General features: G+C 38.5%; 1 protein-coding gene across 2 annotated transcripts; it reads left to right on the top strand.

The window, feature by feature from the left end:
• The first annotated feature begins 612 nt into the window (after nt 1–612).
• On the top strand, nt 613–24,420 carry senp7 (SUMO specific peptidase 7). Of its 2 annotated transcripts, XM_040148714.1 has the most exons (23): nt 613–788; nt 2,607–2,695; nt 3,617–3,682; nt 3,794–3,909; nt 5,355–5,609; nt 7,661–7,785; nt 8,170–8,288; nt 8,953–9,286; nt 11,559–11,710; nt 13,077–13,217; nt 13,323–13,356; nt 15,098–15,325; nt 15,806–16,269; nt 18,273–18,400; nt 18,972–19,088; nt 19,202–19,318; nt 20,138–20,233; nt 20,324–20,535; nt 20,670–20,716; nt 20,863–20,906; nt 21,819–21,887; nt 21,973–22,123; nt 22,302–24,420. In XM_040148714.1, exons 2-23 carry the CDS (start codon nt 2,639–2,641, stop codon nt 22,437–22,439), a joined length of 3,210 nt encoding a protein of 1,069 aa, XP_040004648.1. In that variant the 5' UTR covers nt 613–788; nt 2,607–2,638; the 3' UTR covers nt 22,440–24,420. The 2 variants fall into 2 exon arrangements, with proteins under 2 accessions (XP_040004648.1, XP_040004649.1); XM_040148715.1 differs by lacking the exon at nt 2,607–2,695.
• Nucleotides 24,421–25,560: the final 1,140 nt, after the last annotated feature.

The raw sequence follows: 25,560 nt of genomic DNA, 5'->3' as shown, positions 1-25,560 counted from the left end.
GCTTACGAACAGTTACGTCCAACAGGCAGTTAACCAACCATCAGACAACAGTCATCTTTACGCCCATTCTCACTGAGGTACAGTCTGCCCCTGGTATGTGCAGATTATTAATTAGATCCATATTTTCATCACCACTATATTAAAAACATTTTTTAATATTGAAAACTTTTTGTATTTTTTTTAAGCTTATTGTATATTTTTAATGTAAAAATGTGTTTTGCAAAGTCAAAGCTGTCAGACAAATTTGATATCTAGAAGTAAAAAGAGCGATGTTTCCCTGTGAAATGAAGTAGAGTATACTGTAAGTATAACGAAGAATAATGTGGACATACTACGTCGAGTACAAGCGCTATACTTAAGTAATTGTAGTAGTGGCACATTTACCAACACTGCCATCCGTTAAAGTCCTTTTGGGGGACTTTGAGGACTTAGTCAGATTATTATGTGATTTAAAACTTTGTTGCCCCCATCTTCCTGGACACTAATGATAATAATAGAGGGCAGTTCATTCAAAAGAAGCTGAGCTCTTCCCATTTCTATCTCTCCCCTCTGCCTGGGGCCAACCCGTCTCTTCCGTTCTTTTGTGTTTTTTTTGTGTGTGTTTTGTTTATTTGTTTTCCGACGCACTTCCGGCGTTCTCCGGATGTTGCTAAGGAATATTGAAGCGTAGTACAAAATCAGACCCAGCAAAATGTTTTACTGGATGCTGAGGGAGACGTTCATGGGAAAATAGTTGTCTACATTTTCCTGATGTTGGCTGTTAATACCAAGCGAAGCCCTGGCCTAGGGTAAGCGTTAGCTCTCCCTACGTTTAGCTAGCATCTCGAATAAGGTAGCATCAATGTGGCTAGCTGCTTCGGCTAACACTAGCTAATCTGGTTTCCAATTTGTGTTGTGTCCAGGGGCTTGGAGAAAATCAACTTTAAAGTCAAACACATGGTTGCTGTGGGAGTGTGCAGGAAAATGGGTGTAATACGGGTGGCCTGCTTGGAACTGGTCGCATGTTATTTGTGCAACATCAGCACCAGTTTCAATGACAAAAGACATCTCCAGTGGTAGTTGCTAATTTGACAAAGTGGGGGCACTTCTGGTTAGCTGCAAATTGTTAATCATACATACACCAACGCAGATTTATTTTCGATTGTCTTCCAGAGCTATCGGTGTCAAAAGCAATACAAACAGTAATTTCTCCTGATCTGATGTCACCATGGTTGCTGATGCAAAACTGTAAATACTTATCAGTTGTAACAACAAGTAACCAGTGCATTCTTTAACTGATAACTTACATTTATGTACAGTACTGTGCAAAAGTTTGAGGCACTAAAAGTAAAGTGAGGATTTGTTCAAACATAATCCCATGAAAAGTTTTTATTTATCAATTCTTACAAAGTGCAGTAAACAGAAAAAACCCAAATCAAATCGATATTTTCCGTGGCCTCCATTTGCCCAAAAAAACAGCACCATTTCTCCTCAGTACACTTGCACACTGTTTTTCAAGGTACGTGGCAGGTACGTTGTTCAAAGCATCTTGGGGAATTTGCTACAGTTCTTCTGTGGATTGAGACTGTCTCAGTGTCCTCTGTCTCTCCGTGTAATCCCAGACTGACTCCATGATGCTGAGATCAGGGCTCTGTGGGGGCCACACCATCTGTTGCAGGACTCCTTGTTTTTCGTGTTGCTGAAGATCTTTATGACTCTGGCTGTATGTTTGGGCTTGTTGTCATGCTGCAGAATGAATTTAGGACTGATCAAACACCTCTCTGATGGTATTGCACGATGGATAAGAATATAAACATCTAAAGTGCCTAAAACTTTTGCACCATACTGTATTTACCCAGAACAACAGTTGTGATTACCTGTTTGTCTCATTGAGTGAAGCTCTACTCCATGGCCCACTGACAATTTAAAAAAAAGTGTCATTCAGTAATTTATTTCCTCATCAAGAATTTTATTGCAGGTTACCACCTTTGGTTTTTGCTCTAAGGTTTTGATTGACAGAAAAAATAATAAGCAATTATTTTTGATAATTGATTAATTGTCTCAGTCATTGTGACAGCAGAAATAGGGAAAAATAGGGAAATAAATATTGTCTGGAGTCCACCTCTCAAATGTGACGATTTTCTGCATTTCTCTGATTTATATAATCGTAAACTGAATATCTTTGGCTTTTGGAGTGTTGATCGAACAAAACAAGGCATTTGAAGATGTCGTGTTAGACTCTGGGAAGTTGTGACAGGCATTTCTTTTACTACTGTTTGACATTTCATAGACTAAACAATTAATCAATTAATTGACAAAATAAATGGCGGATGAATTAATACTAAAAAATTATCAGCAGTTGTAACCCTAATATTTTGTTAAATGTCATGCTATAGAGCCAAATAGTAATAATTTTTTTACAAGTGAATCCATGTTGGTAGAAATTACTGATTGAGCCACCAATATTGAATCTTTTTACTTATTAAAAAGTTATACCTTGGTTGTTGTTTAGAGAATGGATCATGTTTTATATTTCATGTCTTACAGTTGTGGACGCTCATGACCACCTTATCGTGCAGGGTTTGACTGAAAATCTGATTGTAATTCTTTTTATGTGTGTCCTCTAGTGTTCTTGCTGTGCCTTACAAAATCGTGGACCATGATGGAACAAAGAAAAGTCTTAACTATTCCATTTAGTGGTGACAAGGATAACTTGGTATGTTTTCAAAATATCCAGTTTTCATGGCATACATGTTAACTTGTTAGCTTTTAGTGTGCAGCATGAATTGCTTCTCATCCTGGCAAGATGCTGTGGTGATACTTGCTTCATGGCTGCCATCATAAATTGTGTTGAACACAGGCTCATTGTGATCTGAGATTGCTTGGTGGCTGGATTCCATGGTTGCTTATACACAGGCTTGTTCTTGTGATTGCCATATAGCTAAATTCTGTTGATAAATAAGCACACTCTCGTGGTATCAGTAAGGGCAGGACGGTAAACATCTTAAGCATGCAGCTGCAATCAGCATATTTTTGCATAGCTTTGCAAAGCTTCTACCTAGCTGCTACTAGAATGTTACCTGCTAGAAAATAGTGAAACATGCCTGTTACAGTTCCTCAACTTTATGTCTTGAACAAACTTGTTTTGTCTGACCAACAGTCTAAAACCCTAAATTGATCATATAAAACAGAGAAAAACAGCAAATCCTCAGAACTGAAAAGCTGGAACTAGGGATTGTCTAGGTATTTTTGCTTGAAAAATGACTTATATATACAGTATATATACACAGTATCAATCAACAAAATAGTTGCTGATCAGTTATTCGTTTGACGACTTATAGAGTAAGTGACATCGTTTCAATTTTAGCTGCTACCCATAAGCCTATTACTCAGAGGAAAAACTACTTTAATACCAGTTTGGCTAAATAGCTGCTACCACATATTTGTTAAACAAAATAAATAATCTCAACCTAATGGATTACAGATCAAAATTGTACATTTGCACTCTTGCATTGCAAGAGACATTTGCACAATTGTACATTCCACACATCTGTGGAAGAGTTGAAGTTTTTGGCTGTCACATGTATTTCATTTCATACTTGATATGCATGGTAACTAACCACCCTGTGAATTTTAGATGGAAAACCCACTTAAAATCCCCATGACATGTCTTTCATCAGAGTGTGGGAAGTTAGGCAGACAGGTACAGTGACATTTTTGTTCTCTGTCTGACCACATTAACAAATATTATAATGATACCATGGTTATCCCAGGATAATTAGTTTGACTCACACAGTTTCCTTCCCTTTAACAGGTTTCCTGGACTGCATTTGCAGGCTGCAAACTCAGACAGCATGATTCACAGCATAAAAACGGATCTGTGATGTTTGATCACAAGCATGGAGCCGTGGTCGCATTGGAAATGGCTAGGTAAGTGGGTGCCGACAAGAAAGTTTTGACAGATGGACTATTTTAGGCTACTTATTACAGACTGAAATACCTTTTCCCTCTTCTACCCATTAGCTGAAACTGACAAATATGTTCTGTTGTTCGAAACTGGGCTGCGAGATCAATCAGATTTTTTTCCTGTGTAGTTCCTTGCAGTTTCCTAAACTTTCACAAGATGGGGTACTCTCCCTGAAAATTGAGAGTGTTACTGAGGTGATTTACACCAGTGTTCTTTTTAAAAAAAGACATTATACATTTCTGAAGCCGCTGAACATCAAAAGCAGGGATATAGGGTGCATCTTAGAAGGTCAATGTAATAAATTCCCTGTAAATAATTGGCAACACACATACATATATGTATGTATATGTATGTGTATATGTATGTATATTTATATATATATGTATATGTATGTATATGTGTGTGTATATATATGTATGTGTGTATGTATGTATGTATGTATATGTATGTATTTATGTGCATGTGTATATATATGTATATGTGTTTGTATGTGTTTGTGCATACGTGTGTGTGTTTATATACAGTATAAATGTGTGTGTGTGTGTGTGTGTGTGTGTGTGTGTGTGTGTGTATGTATATATGTATGTATATGTATTTGTATATGTATGTATATTTATATAAGTGTATGTTTATATAAGTGTATATGGATGTGTATATATGTGTATGTATGCTTATATATGTGTGTATATATGTGTGTATATGTATGTGTATGTGTGTATATGTATGTGTATATATATATGTATGTATGTATATGTATGTGTATATATATATATAATAAATTAGTAATTTCATGAGTTAAAGATGTAAACCAAAAAAAAGTTTAAAGGTTATTTTTAATGTTGAATTAAAACTCCTCTCCAACAAAAAATTTAATATTTTAGTCATGAAACTGCTGTATGCTTGAGATAGCATAACTAGAACAGAAAGTTGTCGGTTTTAAGTTAACATGGTCTTTTAATAAGAGAGTATATTTCTTCAATTATACCTACTATTACTACTGACTATATTTGTGCGTAAAAGTTCACTGTCCTCCCAAGTTTGGTCTTACTCTGACTTGTGGCACCTCAAAATGTTATTTTTTCCAAACAGGAAACCAAAAATGACACTTGCCTTATCTTTCAAGATTTTCAGGTACATCCTGTGCTTGTGTGTGCAGAATTTATTTTGCACAGTGCGTAAAGGAAACATTGCTTATAAGCGCCGTGACTCAAGGCCAAGCTTATCATGACTGCACACACGGCTTATCTACACCAGTTGACCCCTCCCTGTGGATCAGCTGGGAGATGCAAAGTCTGACTTGCAATGGTAGATGAGCCATAAGACAGAATACCTTGATGGGGACCATGTTGCAGAAAAGACATGGATCTAGGAAGATTGTGAATAAATATTCTTCTGTTTTTTCTTGTAGGAGGAAGCCCTGTCTGGTCCTTACAGATGTCCTAAAGACAGAGGAGGGCATGACTTATATGGACAGGATAAAACAGAGTCATATCTTGGAAAATAGAGGACAAATGTCAGGTACGCAGAGGGAGAGTGGTCGGTGCAGAGAAGAACCGCTGATCTGCAGAGACACAAGGTCCAGTCAGATAGAGGCCAAAAATGATAAGAGCAAGAGTGTAACTCCTAAACGCAACCAGAGGTCCACCTCTTCACCTTCTCAAAGGTAAGAAGACACTGTCAAAGAAATAGTTCGACTTTTTTTTGGAAATAAGCTTTTTTGCCTGTTTTGCCAAGAGCAGGATGAAAAGATCAATACTACTCTTATATCTTTCTGATAAATATAAAATTTCATCGCTGTTAGTTTGCCAAGAAACCAGCAGAGAATTAAACCTGCAATAACGTTTTTTTTTTTCGTTTGGCCACTTGGTGGTTGTGGAAGCAAGGTGTGAATGCAAAATTGACCTATCCTCACTTCTTAATTTGGTTTAATGAGCTTGCAAGCAAACAGTTTACATATTCAGAAATTATTGAGCAACATTATCATTAAATTGGAGTTGCGTCTCTGGCCACCTGGTGAATGAAAGTGTTGTATTCATTTTCTTTTATCTCCTGCTTTTGTCGCTGCCAACTCACGGGGTAAATATTTGGCTCTTTCGCAGCAAAATTACACCCTAATGTTCGCCAGCTAGTCGCCAATGCTGTCTGTCTGCTGTTTGGTGCTGAGCAGTTGGTGTACATTGTGTTTTTAGAGCTTTTCAGCTTTGATTGGTGTGAGTGAACCAAAATAGTAAAGTTATGTCCCAGACAGTTAAAACAATGAGCTGGAACTTGCTTTAAAGATCTGTAAAGCTGACGTATGCTACAGATGATAATTCTCTGTGGGTTCATCACTATGAGGGACCCCTTTCATGTTTTCACATTGTTCTCACATTATTGTTTGATTTTGTTATTAGAAAAATATTGATTTTAGCCACTTAAAGGAAGTGACTATGCTTGGCCAAGAAATAGTCTGTAAGAAATGGACACGTGACCCCCACTTCAGTACTTTCTTCTGACACCCAAAACTCCCCAAGAATAGATTGTTCCAACATGGCAGCCCATTTGCTCCAGTGAAAGCTGCTCACAGTGCATTATTGAAACAGTTTCTCCCACTACTACCATAATTTTTTTTTTATATTGTATTTTTTGAATGTTTATGGAGCTCAGGAAATTTTACAGCCTTCTTTTTTATAATCGAGTTGAATAGCATAGAGTCTTTCTGGGTCCCAGGGAATGAAGTACCTGCCAGTTCCACCTGTGGCTTCTGCACAGCACAGCTTTACTCCAGGGGGCTTGCAGCGCCTCTGCAATAATAGGTAGGATGGCACTCAGTAGAGCGCGTACCTCCCCCAAGGCCAGTGTCAAACAATATACACCAGACTTCAGGGAAAATAATTCAAATTCATTGTAAACGATCCGTATCTACCCCAAAATGTAATGGGTTCTCCCCTGGCCCATGCCCCATCTGTCCACCAAGTTTGGTGCAAATTGGTTCAGTGGATTTTGCGTAATCCTGCTGGAAAAATAAACAGACACGGGTGATAACATAACCTCCTAGGCAGAGGTAATAATGCCATAGATAGACAGCTTCAGAAGTCAGGTGCTTAAGACTCAAAGCCTTAAGCACCTGACTGTGAATAATTAGTCAGAAAATGGAAACTACTTGCATGAAAAACTTGTTAGCTCATTTTGTTCTAAAAAATGATTTTCATTGTAGGCTGTCTCTTTGTCTGAAATATGAAGCAATACTGGTATTTTCTCAAGACTAAACAGACTAAACTTCGAAAGTCAGGATAGTGTAGTAGGTGGTTTTTGAATAATAAACAAAAGTAGCCACAAAAGGATGATGAGGTACTCTCTATTATGGTAATTTCTTCTGTTTGTTTTTGGTTAGTTTAAGCAGAAATGAACTTTTAATGGTGTGCGGCTTGGCCGACTGCATCCTTGGCTCACTGTATATTGAGAGGGAAAATCTTCCACAACAATATTCCAGGCAGAAAAATTCATTTTATTTGGAATAATACCACATAGAAGGGTTTCAAAACTCAAGATTCTGGTTCAAATCTGAAATTTCTGCATTTGTATTTCATCTTAGATATTTTGTGATTAAGTACAGTTTTAGTATATAAAGTTCCTGGGACTTAAGTTTTACACTACTTCACGTGGGTTTGCTAAAAATGAGACTGATGTGTGCATCTTAATCACAATATGGGGTTATTTTTCTTGTGTCCCCAGGTCAAGAATCAGGAGAAGGTTACAAAATGTTGATGATGAAGAGAACAAAGAAGAAAACAAAGATATCGAGGAGGTGATAATAGGCAAGGACAATGGAGCGGACCACACATTTTCTGAAGTTGTAGGTGGGTAAACATATAAAGTATTCAGACGGTTATTGATGTAATGCTAATCTCCACCTCTGTTGTACTTCACTGAGTTATTCTGATGGTGTTAGTTTTAGCCTTGAATCAATCATTCGTCTTACTCCCAGGAAACTATCACCCTTCTCTTTTTTCCAATCTCCCCTGACCTTGCTGAAGGGTTTCTCTGAGATGTCCTTTAATATAAGGGGTCTCCCATTTGGAGAGGTTTATTGACACTCCTGGCCTTGCTTCCAGACTAAATGAAAAAATACTGCATTTTAAAGTTGTCTAAAACAAAACACTACAGACTTACCCTGCTTTTTTTTTTTTCAGCATTTTTATTCCAGCATGATAGGTTGATCATTGTTTCTCTGTCTCATATAGACTGTGGGTTGTCAGTCAGCTGGGAGCCTGCTGAGAATACAGGACGCTGTGATGAGTTCTCCCCAGCGAGCATCAAGGACAGGTGGACTGATCCAGAAAAAGAAGAACAGCACAGTTTGGTGGGTATTGTACAGGGTCAAAGATGAGGCTTTAAGATGAATTTTAACCAAGGATAACAGACTTTGAACAAACGTAACCCATTCCTACAGAAGGCAGGAAACAAAGGCCAGATATGCGGCTTGTTATGTTCTCCAGTGGTGCGACCACTCCTTCTTGCACCAAGATGCAAATATTGTGCAAGGATTGTGGTTCTTTGGAAAAATGGTTGTCATATCTGAAAGGGAAATTTCTTTTGGTCTGTAAATAATTACGTAAACGATTTGGGGAAAACAACAACAAAAAATAATTATTTCCAACAAAACAGTACAGTTGAAAACAATGCAGTTTACCAGAAAGATTTTTTTTCTCTACACCAAAAAGGTGTTGGCATCTTATTGTGTCAACCCTTTTTTTTTTTTTACAACATACTATGTATTTTACAAAACCAATACTTTAAAGCCAAAAAGCCATTACTTTTACAGACATAAGAAGCCAGCAAATGTCACATATTGCATGTCTTAAATGATTAAAAGGGAATCTTTTTAAAGATATTTCTTTTAAATCTTCCCATCTCTCTTGTACTTTAACATGAAACATGGCTCTGTATTCTGTACTGTGTCTGCATGACTTGTCTGGTGAATACACAACAAAAATGACTCACAGTATTTTGTGCTGTCTCAACAGAAAAGGAAAAGAAGTGATGCAGGGGCCCAGTACAATGGAACAGGCAGCTTTAAACGGCACCGTGAGAGTGTGCTACGCCTCACTGGAGAAAATGGAAGAGATGGAGGGCCAGCCCCTGCACGTGTTTGTCTGGAAGAAAGTGGAGAAGACGGCGATTTGGAGAGCCTGGACCGTAGCATTGTACAGTTCACTGTGGGAGGAGATGATAGAACAGAAGTTCTGGTCCCAATCATCAATCCTGAGTTGGAGGGTGGAGATTTCATCAGCACCCGCAGAACAAGTCTATCGTCTAGCCATGACAGCACAACCAAGACTAGAAGCCCGACTGAACCAAGTGAGTACACCAACACAGGATGAGTGACGCTAGATCATCCTCTAAACCTGGTAGCTTAATTGAATTTAACTATGAGGAAACAGATGCTCAGGCAGCTTCATATCATTTTGCATTTTCTGTATTTGGGCCTGTTATCAGTATATAAACAAAACCCAAGAAAGCACCTGATTTAAAATCTAAGCTCTCCGATTCTGGCCACTTTCTGAAAGTTGCTCCAGATAAAGAACACTTTAAAAGAATGGGCATAGTAAAATGGTGTACTACATTATTCTTTTTTCTTCTAGCTACGAACATCAGGACCCACAAACACTCTATTCACTCTTATCTGCTCACGTGCAGTTAAGTCTATAAGTATTTGGACAGTTACACAATTTTCGTAATTTTGCCTCTGTACACCACCACAATGGATTTCAAGGGGTTTAACAAAAGTATCATATTAACTGTTTAGAAATTACAGACTTTTTTATGCATAGTCTGTCATTTTCAGAAGCTCAAAAGTAATTGGGCAATTGACTGAAAGTCAGTTTCACGGACAGATGTGGCCTGTTCCTTTGTTATTTCATGACAAACTAAGCAGATAAAAGGTCTGGAGTTGATTCCAAGTTTTTAATTTGTATTTGGTAGCTGTTCATGGGAACTCTCAGTAATCGGTCCAAAGAGGTGTCAATACAAACAAAGGAGGTCATCATTATGCAGAAAAAACAAAACAAAAATATCAGACAGATGGCAGCCTTGAGGTATGGCCAAAGCAACAATTTGGTTTGTACATTCTTAAAAAGAAGGAATACGCTGGTGAGCTCAGCAACACCAAAAGACCTGAAGACCCTGGAGAACAATTAAAGTGGATTATTTTCCTTGGTGAAGAGAAACCCTTCACAACATGTAGCCAGGTCAGGAACACTCTCGAGGAGGTAGGAGTATCATTGTCAGTGTCTACAATTAAGAGACACCTCATGAATGTAAATAAAGAGGTTTTACCAAAAGGTGCAAAGAACTGGTATAACTCAAGAACAGAAAGGCCAGATTAGATTTTGCAAGAAAACATCTAAAAAGCCTCCACAGTTCTGGAACAAGATTCTTTGGACAGATAAAACCAAGATGAACTCGTACCAGATTGATGGGAAGAGAAGAGTATGGAGAAGGAAGGGAATGGCTCATGATCCAAAGCATACCACATAATCTGTCAAACATGGTGGAGGCAGTGTTCTGGCCTGATGCTTGAAACCCTAACCCATTGAATTAAAGCTGAAAGTCTACACTTTCTAATCCACTGTGGTGGTGTACAGAGGCAAAATTATGAAATTGTGCCACTGTCCAAATATTTATGTACCTAACTGAATATCCCAGTACTGACAAATCTATGATTAATTGTTATATGCAACTGGCTCTGTTGGGCTCTATTTATTAGTCAATACTGGTTGATTAACCAGTATGTATGCATGTATGTATGCATGTATGTATGCATGTATGTGAGTGACTGCTTTGCTTGGGTCACATTAGGCAGGTACCACTCACCCAAACAGTGGGGTAGTTACAGCCCGAGTAATGGTGAGGGTGTTTTTTCATCTGTAACACTCTATGCTAAGAGACAGGTGAACAAGTTTGAAACATTTATAAACAATAAAAAAATAAATAAGCATGAAAATTTTTTCTTGACCCTGGAAACCTTGCAGTTCAACCAAAAATCTTAATTCATGGGCCACTTACAAGCTTTTTTTTGAGGTTGTCTTTCATCTGCTTCTCATGGTCCTCCTCTGTGGATGGAGATTGCTTGGTTTTCATCATGTCACCAAAAAGAATGACTTTGGTCACTTAATTTCAAGCAGAACCTTTTTTTCCCAGGTCTTTCATAAGCTAATAGTCTATGAATCTTTAGTCAAAACAATACTCTCTTATCTGTGTTTATATAACAACCACAAGTAAACAAATTATGTTATGTCTAAATATCTTCCTCTTTCGTTTGGGTAAGTTTCTTCTTTATGACATTGACCAACATCTTTTGTACGTTATTGTGTTGGTTTGGCTTGAACCTTTTTTTTTGTTTGCTTCCTGTGTGGATGTGTCCTGTATCTTACTAACTACTGACATTCCTCCTAAATCTACATGTCTTTTCTTGGATGACTACTGCCCTGGCCTGACTACAAAGCCCATTACACCTCCTTCATACTCTGTCAAATAAGAACACAAATGTGCTTGGGACTGTGCTTGTCTTTAAGCCTGTTTTCTAATTAAAAATCACAGTGATGTGTTCATCTTCATGCTTGTATTTCAGTTGTTCTGTCCAGTGATGATGAGGAGGAGAGCGGTGACGTTCCTCAGCACTGCAGCCCACCGGTCCATACACTGGACACAGTAATACAGCAACAATCCTCACAGGAAGCTTTGGTCAAACAGCAAGAAGCTTCTGACATACAAGACATGCAGGTTGGCAGAATGTGTCTCCGTGTTATATGTGATCCACACCTCCTCAATACAACAGAAACACATTGGCCGATTTTTATGTTGAGGTTGCAATACTAAAGAATGTATTTCTTCAAAAGAGTTACAGATTATGTGTCTTTTTATAATACACATAGAAAACAACCTCGCACAGGTTTCTAAACTGAGCTGAGTTAATGCCCAGATTAACATGACATCACAAAGGGTGTTTTAGAGACATCATGCGGGGGCCTAAGGTTTTACTTCACCCCAGGGGGTCCTGCTTACCACCCACTAATTGACTGAAACAAATGAGAAATCTTTGCTTGTGTAACAGCCACTTAGTTTGTTTCTGACTCACCGAGGTTAGAGCAGACGCAAGTCACGAAAGAGAGGGATCCCGGAATATAGTAAATGGAAAATTCTGGTTATTCTCAACATTTGCACTATTTTTCTAGTTTTTACTACCATTTTACTTTATGCCCCAAACTCCAGAAGGTGAATTGAAAAAAGATTAATTTCAGGAAGATAGTGCATCCATGTTTCTATGACAATGTCCTCAAATTTCAGCCCTAGCTCAGGGGCAAATAAAGCTGAAACTACAACCTTTTTTGTTAAAATGTAATATTTGTTCATTAAAACAAATTGCTTTCATTGTGAAATGTAATTCGTAGTCATAAGCAGAACAGGATCTCAGAAACTACACTGATGTCTAAATGTTAGGCAGATGTAGAAAAGATGATAGAGCAAGCTCCTGCCTGGAAAAATCATGAATGTTTGCTCTCCTGCTGAGAGGATTCTCTGAACTGACAAAGTGCTACATAAATGTCCTCTTACTAATGATGAACCCATGTAATCCTTTATTGCACAACAAGGAAAATGTCATCTGAAAAGGTGATTCAGTTTATTTCATTGTTGTGTTCAAATGCTCATGTTCAAATCCAAAAGCAGTAGTGGCAACACTGCTTTTATCTTGTCAATATGTGAAAAGCTGTTCTTGCTATTTTTGCTGTTCTTGCTAACAAGATAGTCTTAAGAGGGTTTGGTCAGTATTATGAGAAGTTACTTGCTACTTTTTGCAAAAAAAGTAGCAGCCTTCATTGTGGTCAACTACAGAATCATTCTTGGTACTGCCACTTGATAGCGCCAAAGTAAGTAGTAAGTAATACAGTTTCCAAATGCTACACATAGTGGCTCTAGAATATTGAAGTTGGAAAACTATTATTATAATTTAGTGATATTGGTTTAAACCATATTGCTTGACCTTACTGCAGGGACTGATCGTAGTATAGGGGTTATTGTACTGTTACTGTGTCTGTCATACTATGATGATACACCAACCACAAACTGTTTATGTATGTTTGTGTTGCAGGTGCTGCGTATAGTTGTAGAAGAGGTTCCTGGTTCGGTGGCACCTTCTCCCATCCCCAGTGTAGACTACTCCCTCATGGGCTTAGCCTTCTCCACCCTGCACTGTGGAGGTTACCAGGGGAAGGCAAATGGAGACATCATGGTAACCTGACTAAGCCACAAACATGCATTTTGCTGATCACAATAAGTTTTCATATCATCATTTCAGGACATGAAGTGCAACACATTTTTTCCTCTCCTTTCACAGATGGCAGACCATAAAATCATCATCCCACTGAAAGGTAATACTTTGGATAGTTTCTAAACACTGAGGTATAACCACAATGTTTATAGAGAGTCTGTGGTCTGCCTGTGACCTTTGGTCTGGGTTGTATAAACTCTGACCCAAGAGGAACCCATCTCATCTTGTTTTGGTCATGCTGTCTGCACACCACACTCCCCCAGCTTAGTGGTCTATTTCAGATAGTAATACGTGTGTGTGTGTGTGTGTGTGTGTGTGTGTGTGTGTGTGTGTGTGTGTGTGTGTGTGTGTGTGTGTGTGTGTGTGTGTGTGTGTGTGTGTGTGTGTGTGTGTGTGTGTGTGTGTGTGTGTGTGTGTGTGTGTGTGTGTGTGTGTGTGTACACTTGGATTACACCCTCAAAGCCCTAGTGCACTTTCACCTCTGAGCCTGCGAAATCTCCCCCTCAGGAAGCTAAGGTGGTTAGTCCATGAGATTTGATCTTGGCTTTTTGTGTGAAAGAATAAATCAAGACTGAACAACCTTGAATGAAGTGCCACATTACTTTAGCCTTGAGCCCAGCCTTCATAAAGTTTCACAAGAATTTACCGGATGTAGTCAGTCAATCTCTGCAACCCAACAATTTTTTGCATAGCAAAATTTATAACTCGATTTTTAGCCATGCTATCAGCGTGGCTCTACGGATGGCAATGTCCGTCTGTCTATCAGTTGGTTGGTTGTTCCACTACTTTGGTCCACACTATCTCAAAAACTATTGGATGGGTTGCCATTAAATTTTGTACAAGGATGCATGTTCCCAAAGGATGAACTTTAATGACTTTAGTTATTCTTTGACTTTTCCTCAAGAATCATCACGAGGTTGATATTTTTGGTTCAGAGAGAAATATCTTGACAACTGTTGGATGGATTGCCATGAAATTTGTTACAGATATTCTAAGTCCCTAGAGGATAAATACTAATACCTTTATGTGATCCCTTAATTGATTTTCCTCTAGCATGTTTTAATAGCATAATTTGATTGCCATTAAATTTGGTAGAGACATTCATGTTCCCCAGAGAATGATTCGTGATGACTTAAGGTCAAAATTTCAATTTGTCAGAAATGTAATGAATTAATTTGCTAACCGGCTAACTAAAATCGTTAGCCTTTTAAATATTACCTGGTAAATATCAGCAGGCTAACATTGTGACTGTGTGTGTTTTAGCATGCTGATGTTGTTTTAGATCTGAATATTTTTTCTATTACACTAAAATAAGAAGGGAAATAATTTGAATCAATGGATGATGGTCCTGTGCACACCTATAAGGTAATTTATTTTCCACAGCGCTGAGCCAGAGCAGGAACAGTGCAGCAATGTAGGCATCGAAAATCCAGCACACATCAGGTCTAGATAGTTTTCATCTCTTAGTTCAGTTGTATTTGATATAAATCTTTTTGCATTGTGGCCTCCTCAGGTTCGCTCAACCCTAGTGTGCAGTGAGATTTCTGTTCTTGTAAAAATAGTGTTTGTAAAATGTAGGCCACATGGTTAGGACAGCTCTAAAGCTGTTTTAAGGCATCTGTAGTGGGACCACTGGAATGGAGAAAAGCATAAATCGGCAGGAGATGGGTCAGACTTTCTTTGGTTGTGGTATTTAATAAATTGCTTTAACTGCTATTTTATTGCTGTTATGCTAATGTGAGGCATCATTTTGAGTGTGCTAAAGATAAAGAAGTAACTGTTAATCATTCGATATCAACACTACGAGCTGCTACACTAACCAGACCTCCTCCTTTCCCCAGACACCACTGAACAGGTGGAGGTGATGTTAACCTTTGAGCGCAAAGACCTAAGGAGATATAGTGTTTGGGAGAAGCAGGAAATGGAGATGCGGGAGCTTCACTTTAAAGGGGATGAAGAGCCTTTCCCTGCTGCTGTTCTTCTGTTTTGTGTGTCTGAAACTGCTGCAGCTGCTATACAGCGGGACCTCTGCAAACTTTGTGTCAAACAAGATGGAACCACGAATGCTGGTGAGATTGCTGGAAGGCTCTTAGTGTAAATACATGTTCAGTACTTGATTTTGTACCTTAAACTCATATTTCGAAATGTTTCTTGGACATTTGGCATTTAAGTTGCCTTTACTCTAAATCCCATTGCCTGTATTTTTGTGAAAAGCGGTATGTTTATGATTGACAGACAGAGCTTAGATTGTATACATAGCTTATATTCTGATCACAGTCAAATCAAAGCAGACACAAGTGTCAGTCTTGAGGGTTTGCAGAGTAGATTTTCACTAAACCGTTGGAAGGTTTCTCAAATGTTTCCATTTTTGTGGTTTAAATTTATCAATGTCATTGGTTTTTGCTACTTATTTAATATAATATAATTAATTAATAATTAATAATAATAATATAATTATAGTATAATAAGTATTGTTTGATATGTCACATTATTCTCAATGTAAATCTGCATGGTGCATGATATTGGTGTTGATTCTTTTATTTTAATAGGCAAGACCAGCCCTTATATCCTGCTGACTCTGAGAGATCCTCTAGAGGGAATGGAGGGGGCTTTATTGCGCTCCCTCCTGGACATTGACTGTCTGAACAGTCTGACACATGAACAATCTATTTTAACCCATCGCGTAGATAGATTCAGTCGTTGGGAAGACATCCACACTCCTGTTCTTTCTCTGGACGATAGTATAGAGCTGATTAGAAGAACCGGACTGGACTCTCACCTGCTGTCTCTACTGGGCCTGGAGAGTAGCGACTCTGGGCTTAACACAGACCAGGACGATTCACATTCTGACAGAGACGACCGCACAACAAACAACTCACCACGCAACCAGCTGGAGGTTGAGCCACATAAAGAGACAGTCCTTGAGCTGGAGACAGCACCAGAGCAAGACACAGGGAAGCAACTAAAACCAGAGGAGGATCAGAAAGATCTAGAGCTCCAACATCCCTCTGAGGTAATTAGTTACCAACCTTATTGGTTTTTGACCCCTGAAAATATAGCAATATATACAGCTCTGGAAAAAATTAAGAGACCACTGCAATTTTTTCTGAAATCAGCATCTCTACATGTATGACAACCATTCCCTTCCAGTGTATGTTGAATTCCAACACAAGCACACCTCATTCTACTTAATGAGATATTGATTAGGTGATCACCTGAACCAAATCTTATATAAAAAGGAAAAGTATAAAAACCACTGCTGTGATCATCGGTATCCTCTTGCAGTAGGACCAGCTGGATGGCAAAAACAGTGCTAGTAGTACCTCAAAAGTAATTGGAATCAAAAAATAACTACTGACGATGCCGAAAGAAAAGTTGAAAAGAAAAGTTTTGAGATAGGAAAAGAAGGGTTCAATTCTGGCTTTACTGGTAGAGGGATAAAGTGAGCATCAGGTTGCTTCCATCCCTAAAATTTCTAAGAAGGCAGTTCATAATAACAAAGTCAAGCAGCAGACATTGGGGACAACAAAGCTACAGACCAGCGGAGGGCGAAAACGACTCTCCACTGACCGGGATGACCGTCAACTCCTTCGAATGTTACTTAGCAACCGTAGCGACATCAAGTGACCTACAAAAAGAATGCCAAATGGCAGTTGGGGTGAAGTGCACGGTGAGAACGGTTCGAAACAGGCTCCTAGGGGAAGGGCTCAAGTCATGTAAAGCTAGAAAAAAGCCCTTCATCAATTCGGAAGAGCCAGGCTGAGGTTTGTAAAAGATCATAAGGATTGGACCATAGAGGACTGGAGTAAGGTCATCTTCTCTGAGGATTCCAATTTTCAGCTTTGCCCAACACATGGTCGTCTAATGATTAGACGGAGACCTGTAGAGGCCTAAAAGCCACTGTGAAATATTGTGGAGGATTGGTGATGATCTGGGGGTGTTTTAGCAAGGCTGGAATCGGGCAGATGCGTCTTTGCGAGGGACGCCTGAATCAAGCCACATACAAGGTTATCCTGGAAGAAAACTTGCTTCCCTCTGCTCTGACAATGTTCCCCAACTCCGAGGGTTGATTTTTCCAGCAGGACAATGCTCCATGCCACACAGCTAGGCCAATAAAGGTGTGGATGAAGGACCACCTGTCCAAGACCCTGTCATGGCCAGCCCAATCTCCAGACTTGAACCCAATTGAAAACCTCTGGAATGTGATCAAGAGGAAGATAGATGGTCACAAGCCATCAAAAAAAGCTTGAGCTGCTTGAATTTATGCGCCAGGAGTGGCATAAAGTCACCCAACAGCAATGTGATAGACTGGTGGAGAGCATGCCAAGACGCATGAAAGCTGTTATTGAAAATCAGGGTTATTCCACCAAATACTGATTTCTGAACTCTTCCTTAGTTAAAACATTATTATTGTGTTGTTTAAAAATGAATATGAACTTGTTTTCTTTGCATTATTTGAGGTTTGAAAACACTTTTTTTTTTAACCCTTTTTTGTTATTTTGACCATTTGTCATTTTCTGCAAATAAATGCTATAAAGGACAATATTTTTATTTGAAATTTGGGAGAAATGTTGTCAGTAGTTTATAGAATAAAACAAAAATGTTCATTTTACTCAAACACATACCTATAAATAGTAAAATCAGAGAAACTGATAATTTTGCAGTGGTCTCTTAATTTTTTCCAGAGCTGTACCTCATCAGAGAATGCATATATTTACTGGTTACGACTAGTTTAATCAGAGTGATTTTCCTTGCGTCCTCTTGTAATTGAATCATCTCAAGTACCAAAAAAGTAAAATCATGCTAATCCACACAAAAAATTAGAGGAAAGTCTGAAAGAATGAGCATAACTGTGGATAGCAGAAATGTTTATTCTTCTTTCATCTCCTGTTAATCATCTTGCCACCCCTCAGATTTATTTTGTGTCCCCTTCGGAACCACTGATCTATGTGATCTGCCAGTGGTAAGCGATTACAGTGTGTATTTTGCTCTTATGATATAAATTTCCTCCCACAGAAGAGAACGGAAGAACCCACCCCTGTATACACACTGTGCCATCGTAGAACCAAAGGATCGTACTCCATGTCCCTGTGTAAACCAGACTCCTGCTGGACTAAATATAAACATCAGGGTCTGGCCCGCAGGCAAGTAACCTACATTATTCCATATGCAGCAGCTCATGCAGCCTGGTCCAGATGGGGTTGGCATCTGGCTCCCAAAGGAGTATTTTTGCTGCCACTAAAGTTCACTTTTAGGAATAATATATAATAGATATTAGGTATTCACTGATCCAAGGTTTTCTCTCTGGATTCTGATACCTCAGCTTAAGGTATTTGCTGATACAGAATACCGATCTGATACCAGTGCACTCTTTTTCCCAACTTTAAAACTTTAAAACTTCACTGAGTGGAAAACATCAGGATTATTTTTATGTAGTGTAAGAGGAGATCAGGGATTGAACTGAAATAAAGAATTTCATACAGACCTTAATGAAAAAACTGTTTCTTCATTAATCTGTATACTCCAATACCAATCTGACACATATGAGCGGTAAAAATGTTGTAACTATTTATCCTATAGTCCACCTACCACTGCAGATGATCATATTAAGATCTATGTTTTCTCTTTGCATTGACAGCTACTGCTTTATTTGTAATGCCTGTCATCTATGGTCATTGGAAGCCAGTCATTCTTCTTTTTTCCTTCTCTATTAAGGTTGATCCAGTTTCCTCCTCCTCCACTGAAAGGAGGAATAACTGTTACAATGGAGGACCTGCAATGCCTTGACAGTGGGCAGTTCCTCAATGATGTTATCATCGATTTTTACCTCAAGTAAGTAACACATTTTTTTTTAAAAAAGGCCTCAAATGTATGGAGGTTTCTCATGAGTTTGTGGAGAAGAAATCCACTTTTGAAATGATTGTGTTGATGTGTTTTTGAAACAGATACCTCCTCCAGAATGCTTCTGCTGCTGTGGCTGAGCGCTCCCACATCTTCAGCAGCTTTTTCTACAAACAGCTGACACGGAGGGACAACGCCAGCGAAGGCAGCACCAGTGACTTGTAAGTACTGCTGGCAAAGTTCGGTGTGTACTGGGTGTGCAATGGTATCTACTACCTCTAGGAAACGGCCTTGAACTGACAAAAGTTGTTGCCTTCTCTGACCTGATTGGCTTTTATATATTACCTTAACTAACTACCAGAGATTGAAGTGGAAGCATTACCTCCTTAAAGAAATTAAAAACTCACTTGAATACTGTGTGACAAAGTTTAGCTTTAAGCAGAGCAGGTAGTGACTGAATGACTGATGTTTTACCCTTGGGCCTTACCATAGCTGTATGTGCTTGCTCCTAAGGCCGCCAGCGCTACAAACCTGTAACTTGCCTTGATCGGACTTGACTTGGTTGCGCTTCTTATTTCTCCAGCTTCTTATTTCCACTACTGTCATTTGAGTTGGTAAATTTATTTTTTTTCGTTTATTTACTGTAAAAATAATATACAGTAAAATCAACACAGTTATCGCAATAAATAAAGAAAAACAATTTATAAATTATGAAATCATAAATTATGATATCATAATTTATCATGTTAATTCTGCCATAAAATTAATATTTTGGAAGGATAATGAAGCATAAATTGCTTTACTTCTGTTCAGTACCAGTGCATCCTGTGCTCTTAAAGCTTAAAAGTTGCACAACACCTAATACTCGCAAGACAAGTTCAATATATCTAGAGGTCCAGACCCTGTATATAAAGCAGTAACATAACATTCAAACTTCCCGGCACTGTTCTTAAGTCTCTACAGGTATTTGCCTGAATGTCAGGACATTTGAAACATGTATAAAAACTCGTCTCCCTGTCTTTATTTTTGTTTGCACCCAGCTGTCAGAGGCAGAGGCGGCACCAACGGGTGAAGACATGGACTCGCCATGTGGACATCTTCAAAAAGGACTTCCTTTTTGTGCCCGTCAATCAAGAGTGAGTTAAAAATATGAGGTGTATTGTACAGAAAAGATTTTTTTTTTGTTACGTCACATTCAAATCACATTGCTCTGTTGTCTGTTTAAGGGCTCATTGGTATTTAGTTGTCATTTGCTTTCCTGGGCTGGAGGAGCCAAAATTTAAGGCCTGGACTGGTCCAGACTCTCAGACAGAGGAGAGCCATTGTGGGACAGATGAGTCACAGGAGCAAGATGAGGCTCAAAGATCTAAAAGTCCAAATGATAACCTAGAGATGCCACCTACATTAAACCACAGTGACAGCGTGGACACAGAGACTGGTTGGTTTGGCTAAATGATAAATGCCTTCTTTGTCAGGATCAATCTTTTGTATACAAAGATCAATTTCTTTTACTTTTTGTGTATATTTTGGGTAATGGGGCAGCTGAAGGTTGTGGTTGTTTTCATGCTTTAGAAAATGCTCAAGAAGGATCCACCAAAGACCCACCACCTGGTCCAGTGGTAAGAAATAATACTGTTTTCTGATCACTATGAATATAATATTTGATAATATTTTCCTCTATTATCCCACAGAGGAATTTTGCAACACTTTTGTCTTTATTTGGTCCTCCAAATCAGCTCAGTCTAATTATTTCTTTTGTTTGTAGAACTGCACAGAGCAGACCTTCCAGAAAAAGGCTGTTTGCAAAAGGTGAGCCTGTTGGTAAAGTTATGCTATTCTGCTGCAAGGATGGCCATCTGATGATGAGAACTGTTAGTGTCTTTCACATGAAGCCCCTCGGATTATATGCCCATAGTTATTTTTGCATGATGTTAAAAAAATCACAGACGCATAGATAAGTTGATCCTCAGTAACGATAAAATTGATTCCACTAAAAGTGGATAACTGTTGGAAGTACATGTAAAGTGCAGATTTATTTTATGTTTTATTCTTTTTGGATCATTCTTAGTGTTTTATGCGGTCTATTGAATCATTTGGGCTACTGCTGGCTACAGTGTGTTTACACAGAGAATATTTATCAACACTCAACTGCTCCAGTTAACACAGTTTCGGGAAAATATTTTTCTGTCTCAACCACTGTTTAGTGTAGTTTCATATTTACGTGTCACTTACTTCAGTGAAATATGATAGAAGAACCATTGAAAACAATTGTGGGTCCAGTGGACAACAAAATTAAACACTGGTTACAAATTATATACAGGCCCTTCATTACAATGTGGACAGATAAAACAAACACCAAGTCAGTACAGTCCAAAGGCATGGTCAGACTGTTTTGTGTACAGATGTAGTGAATTACAATTTTATTTAATGGATTGCAGTTAACACCAGACATCAGACTGTGTATCGTGTCTTGAATGAGCCCCTGAGATTGGATTTCATACTTGATTTTTATCTGTGGTAAACTGCAACTGCTGTTAAACAGGAAAAAAATGGCTTTTATATAAGCTTTTTTGTAGGTCTGTAGGGATATGCACATATTACAGCACTGTTTTAGCATATTTCAATGTGGTGGCTTGCAGTTGTATGCACACTTACCTGTACATCTGGAAAAAAGATCCACAATAACATCCTAATGTGGAATGTGGACTCTCCTCTCTGCAGGCCGTGTATTCTCATCATGGATTCCCTCAAACTTTCTCTTCACGAGCGGGTCTTCAAACTCTTGCGGGAGTAAGTACGACACTTATAATCCCTGTGTCTGTAGCTGTATTTGCAAATGTTTATGAATGTTTTCAAAATGACATTTGTCTCTCAGGTACTTGCAGTCAGAATGGGAGGTCCGTCGTGGCTCATCAAGGGACTTTGGTCCTGATCAGATGAAAAGCTCACACTGCCAAGTTCCCCTTCAGGACAACAGCAGCGACTGTGGCCTTTATCTGCTGCAATACGTCGAGAGCTTTTTGAAGGTAAAGGTCTTGTCAGCATCTCTTTTTTCAGTGCTCACATAGTCTGACATGTTTTAAAAATGGCCACTGCAATATTGGATCAGCAACAGCTATGAATTTTCAACTCAGCTCAAAGTTCAAGGTATTTTAAGGCATGCTCTCAGTGAGAAACTTCTGCTGCTCTTCCTTCTGCTCTCAGGACCCTGTGGTGCACTTTGACCTCCCTCTACACCTAGAACGATGGTTCCCAAGGCAGCAGGTGCGAAGGAAACGAGACGAAATCAGAGATCTTGTACTTAACCTTTACCGAAAGCAGAATCTGGATAAAAACAGATAGACCAAGAAGGATCTCTACTGCTCAGTGTGTCATATTCCTGTAGCCATTATAAATCACTGCTCATAGTGAGCGACGGACATTTCAGCGTGAACTGAAAATATTTCCTTTTAAATTATGTTGTTGTTTTATGCATTAACTTGAACAAAAAAAGGAAAACCTTTGACTGTCTATGGATCCTGTAAGTGAATATGAAGGCATTAGTTAATTCAAAATAAAAAAGTAGCTTTTGTGTTCAAGCGGAAATACTTTTGAATTCAGTTATATCTAGACATGCAAAGGTTTGTACACCCCAAGACTTTTTATTGATTGTTTTTATGCTGCAAGATATTTTATAAAGGGAATTATTTGTATTAATTTTCTATGTAGAATCACAGGTCAAACAAGACATTGCGTGAAAGTGTAACAAGTGTAAAACCTAGTCTGTACAGCGAAAATGTAAAAAGTTTTGAGTTGAGTTTATTTGCTCTGCTGACATTTGTTAGACATTTCATGTCGAAATAGTTCTGATTCTGCCTTCTTTTGCATCAGTGCACCCTTATTGGATGAGATTTACATTAGATGATAATTCCTAAGCACAGGCATAGTATGAAATACATGTCATTTTACGCTGAATTTCATTATAAAATGCTATGCCACAGAAGTCTCAGGAACTGGAATCTGTCCCGACTTGAAACAGCTATTCCATCATTTTCCCCGTGTTGGATACATGGAACAAAAGATCAACTCCTCTTGTCACTCATTGCCTCACTTACAGTTTTCCTGTTAGCTTCCACATGGGACAGGACAGGAGACCTGGCAGTGTCTACAAATGACAGTGAACTAAAATCATTCACTCATTTTCTCTTGGCAACAAAGTCGAACTGTGTATACTACTGTATTTGTGACACTGTGTCTTCCACTCTGTATTGCAATTCATCATAGACCCTAAAATCATATTGCCGTAGAGATGGAACCAGCTAACTTGCAGAAATTGGCAGAACTACACCAAACCAGGATATCAAACTATTAACGTAGCCGACTGCGTATTTCCAGTGTGCGTACAGAATAGGGCCACAGCTAATGATTATTTTCATTATCAATTAATCATCAGATTTATTGTTCTCGATTAATCAATGAATCGTTTGGTCTACAAAATTCCAGAAAACAATGAAAAAAGTTTGGCCAAGGTGATATCAATCATATTGCCTGTTTGGTTCGTCCACCACCCCAAAATCCAAAGACGTTGAAGTTGCCATCACACAAACTGAAGAAAAGAAGATAATTCCACAAAGGACAAGCTGGAACGGTAATGTTAGTCATTTTTACCAGAAAAATTACTTTAATCGTGAATCGATTATCAAAATAGTTGTCGATTATTTTTCTATTGATTGGCTAATTGATTAATCGAGAAATATAGAATACCTCAAATCAGTTTTGGGAAATGTTTTTGATACTGGCATGGCATTGAAGTTCTTTTTTCTTTTGTAGTTTTTGTTGTTGTTTTTTTTTCTTTTGCAAAATTTGATGAGTGGACCATTTGAAAGTTTGTGGCCTCTATCGTGTAAAACTAATAAACTAATAGCTACAGTGTATACTGTAGATTACAAAGAAACGTTATTGTGCAAAAAGTGGGACTATGGGGGAGCTCAAGTATTTTTAGCACTGTCAACTCTGATTTCTTACGCAGAGCATATAAGTAATCTGAATCCTGAATGAATTCTTTTAATAAGATTGTGCAACCCTCAACTTTTTTTCAAATTGCTGACATTGGTATGTAACAGTATGCTGTCAAAGGTAAAACCTACTTAAGATCCACGACCTTATGAGATACTGCAGTCCGTCACTACTCTCGCCTAAATTCTCAAGAGATCCGTCTTGATAGACATGCAGTTTTTTTCCCTTTATGATGTTCTCCATGCCATGCTTTTTTTTAGACATTCTGATGGATGAATGTACAGGAGCTGATTCCAAATTGTCTTTGGTTTCAATGGTATATTAAAACTCCAAGACCAAATAACTTGTTATTTTGTTGTTTTTCCTGGTTTTCCATCTGAAAACACACAGATAGATAGTTGCATTGCACAAGCCTAGTTTGCCCTGGATGAAGTCTGACCTGACAAATGCAAGCTGGACAATATTTGGGTGTAGTCCTGACTCTTGACCTCATTCCTTCTTGGTTTTCATAACAAGATGAGGAGTATTCTTTCGGTAACTAAAACAAAAACTGTGTTGCAAATCAGTTGATTGATTCCTTTTTACATATTAGAAATTTTCTTTGGCTTCTTCTTTGTCATTTCTTTGGTTACCCTTCATAATTCTTTTTGAACAAAGGAGCCAACTTTGTTCTACTTAGACCAGAAGGCTTAATTTGGAAATGTCTACATTACAATTCCTGCCAATATAATCTGTTCAGAGGGTTACATGGTCAGCTTAGGCGTATTTATTGTCTGAGTCTGTCAGATCCCTTCACGGTCTGACTCTGAGTAATCCCCCTCCCATTCTGTATAGCAGTGTGCTGCAGCCATTTGGCGTACGCAGCATCTACCATTAGCGGACCTTTATTTGTGGTAAGCCCTGTCCGCTGTCTGCCACATATTGCTCATACAGTGTTTGAAAAGGTGATATTCGAAGCAAACGAATGTTTCACATAGCTTCACTGACATCTCTCTTCCAGGACTGCACACATAGAGTAAGTGATTTGACTGAGTAAAGCCACTGCAATGTAGACCTAGTTGGCGTCCCTGCGAGCTGTCTGTGAACTAAGGTTACGGGATCAAGTACTCATCGGACGTAAATAAGAGTTAAACATTGTTCAGCAAGCTGCTGCTTAATGACTGGTGATTTTTTGACTTTCAAACTTTGCATATCGGGTGAAAATTTCGCTTTGTCGAATTTGTTCAAGTTTCTGGCTTATGACCAGATACTTGAAAAAAACTAATGTCATTCCCTTCAGTCTCAACTGTTCTGTTTACTTTGGGTTAATTCTCAAATGTTTTGTGACAAATGCCGGATTTAAGATTTATTTTTGAATGACAAATTTCCCTATCAATGCAACATCTTTGCAAAGAGATGGAAAATTTCTTTACTGCCATTATCAGCTTACTTACCCGTAAATTTTCTAACTCTCATTACTTGCTCCATT

This window comes from Xiphias gladius, chromosome 16 (assembly GCF_016859285.1).
Source record: "Xiphias gladius isolate SHS-SW01 ecotype Sanya breed wild chromosome 16, ASM1685928v1, whole genome shotgun sequence".
In the NCBI taxonomy this organism is placed as follows: domain Eukaryota; kingdom Metazoa; phylum Chordata; class Actinopteri; order Istiophoriformes; family Xiphiidae; genus Xiphias; species Xiphias gladius.
This window is presented reverse-complemented; position numbering and strand designations above follow the sequence as displayed.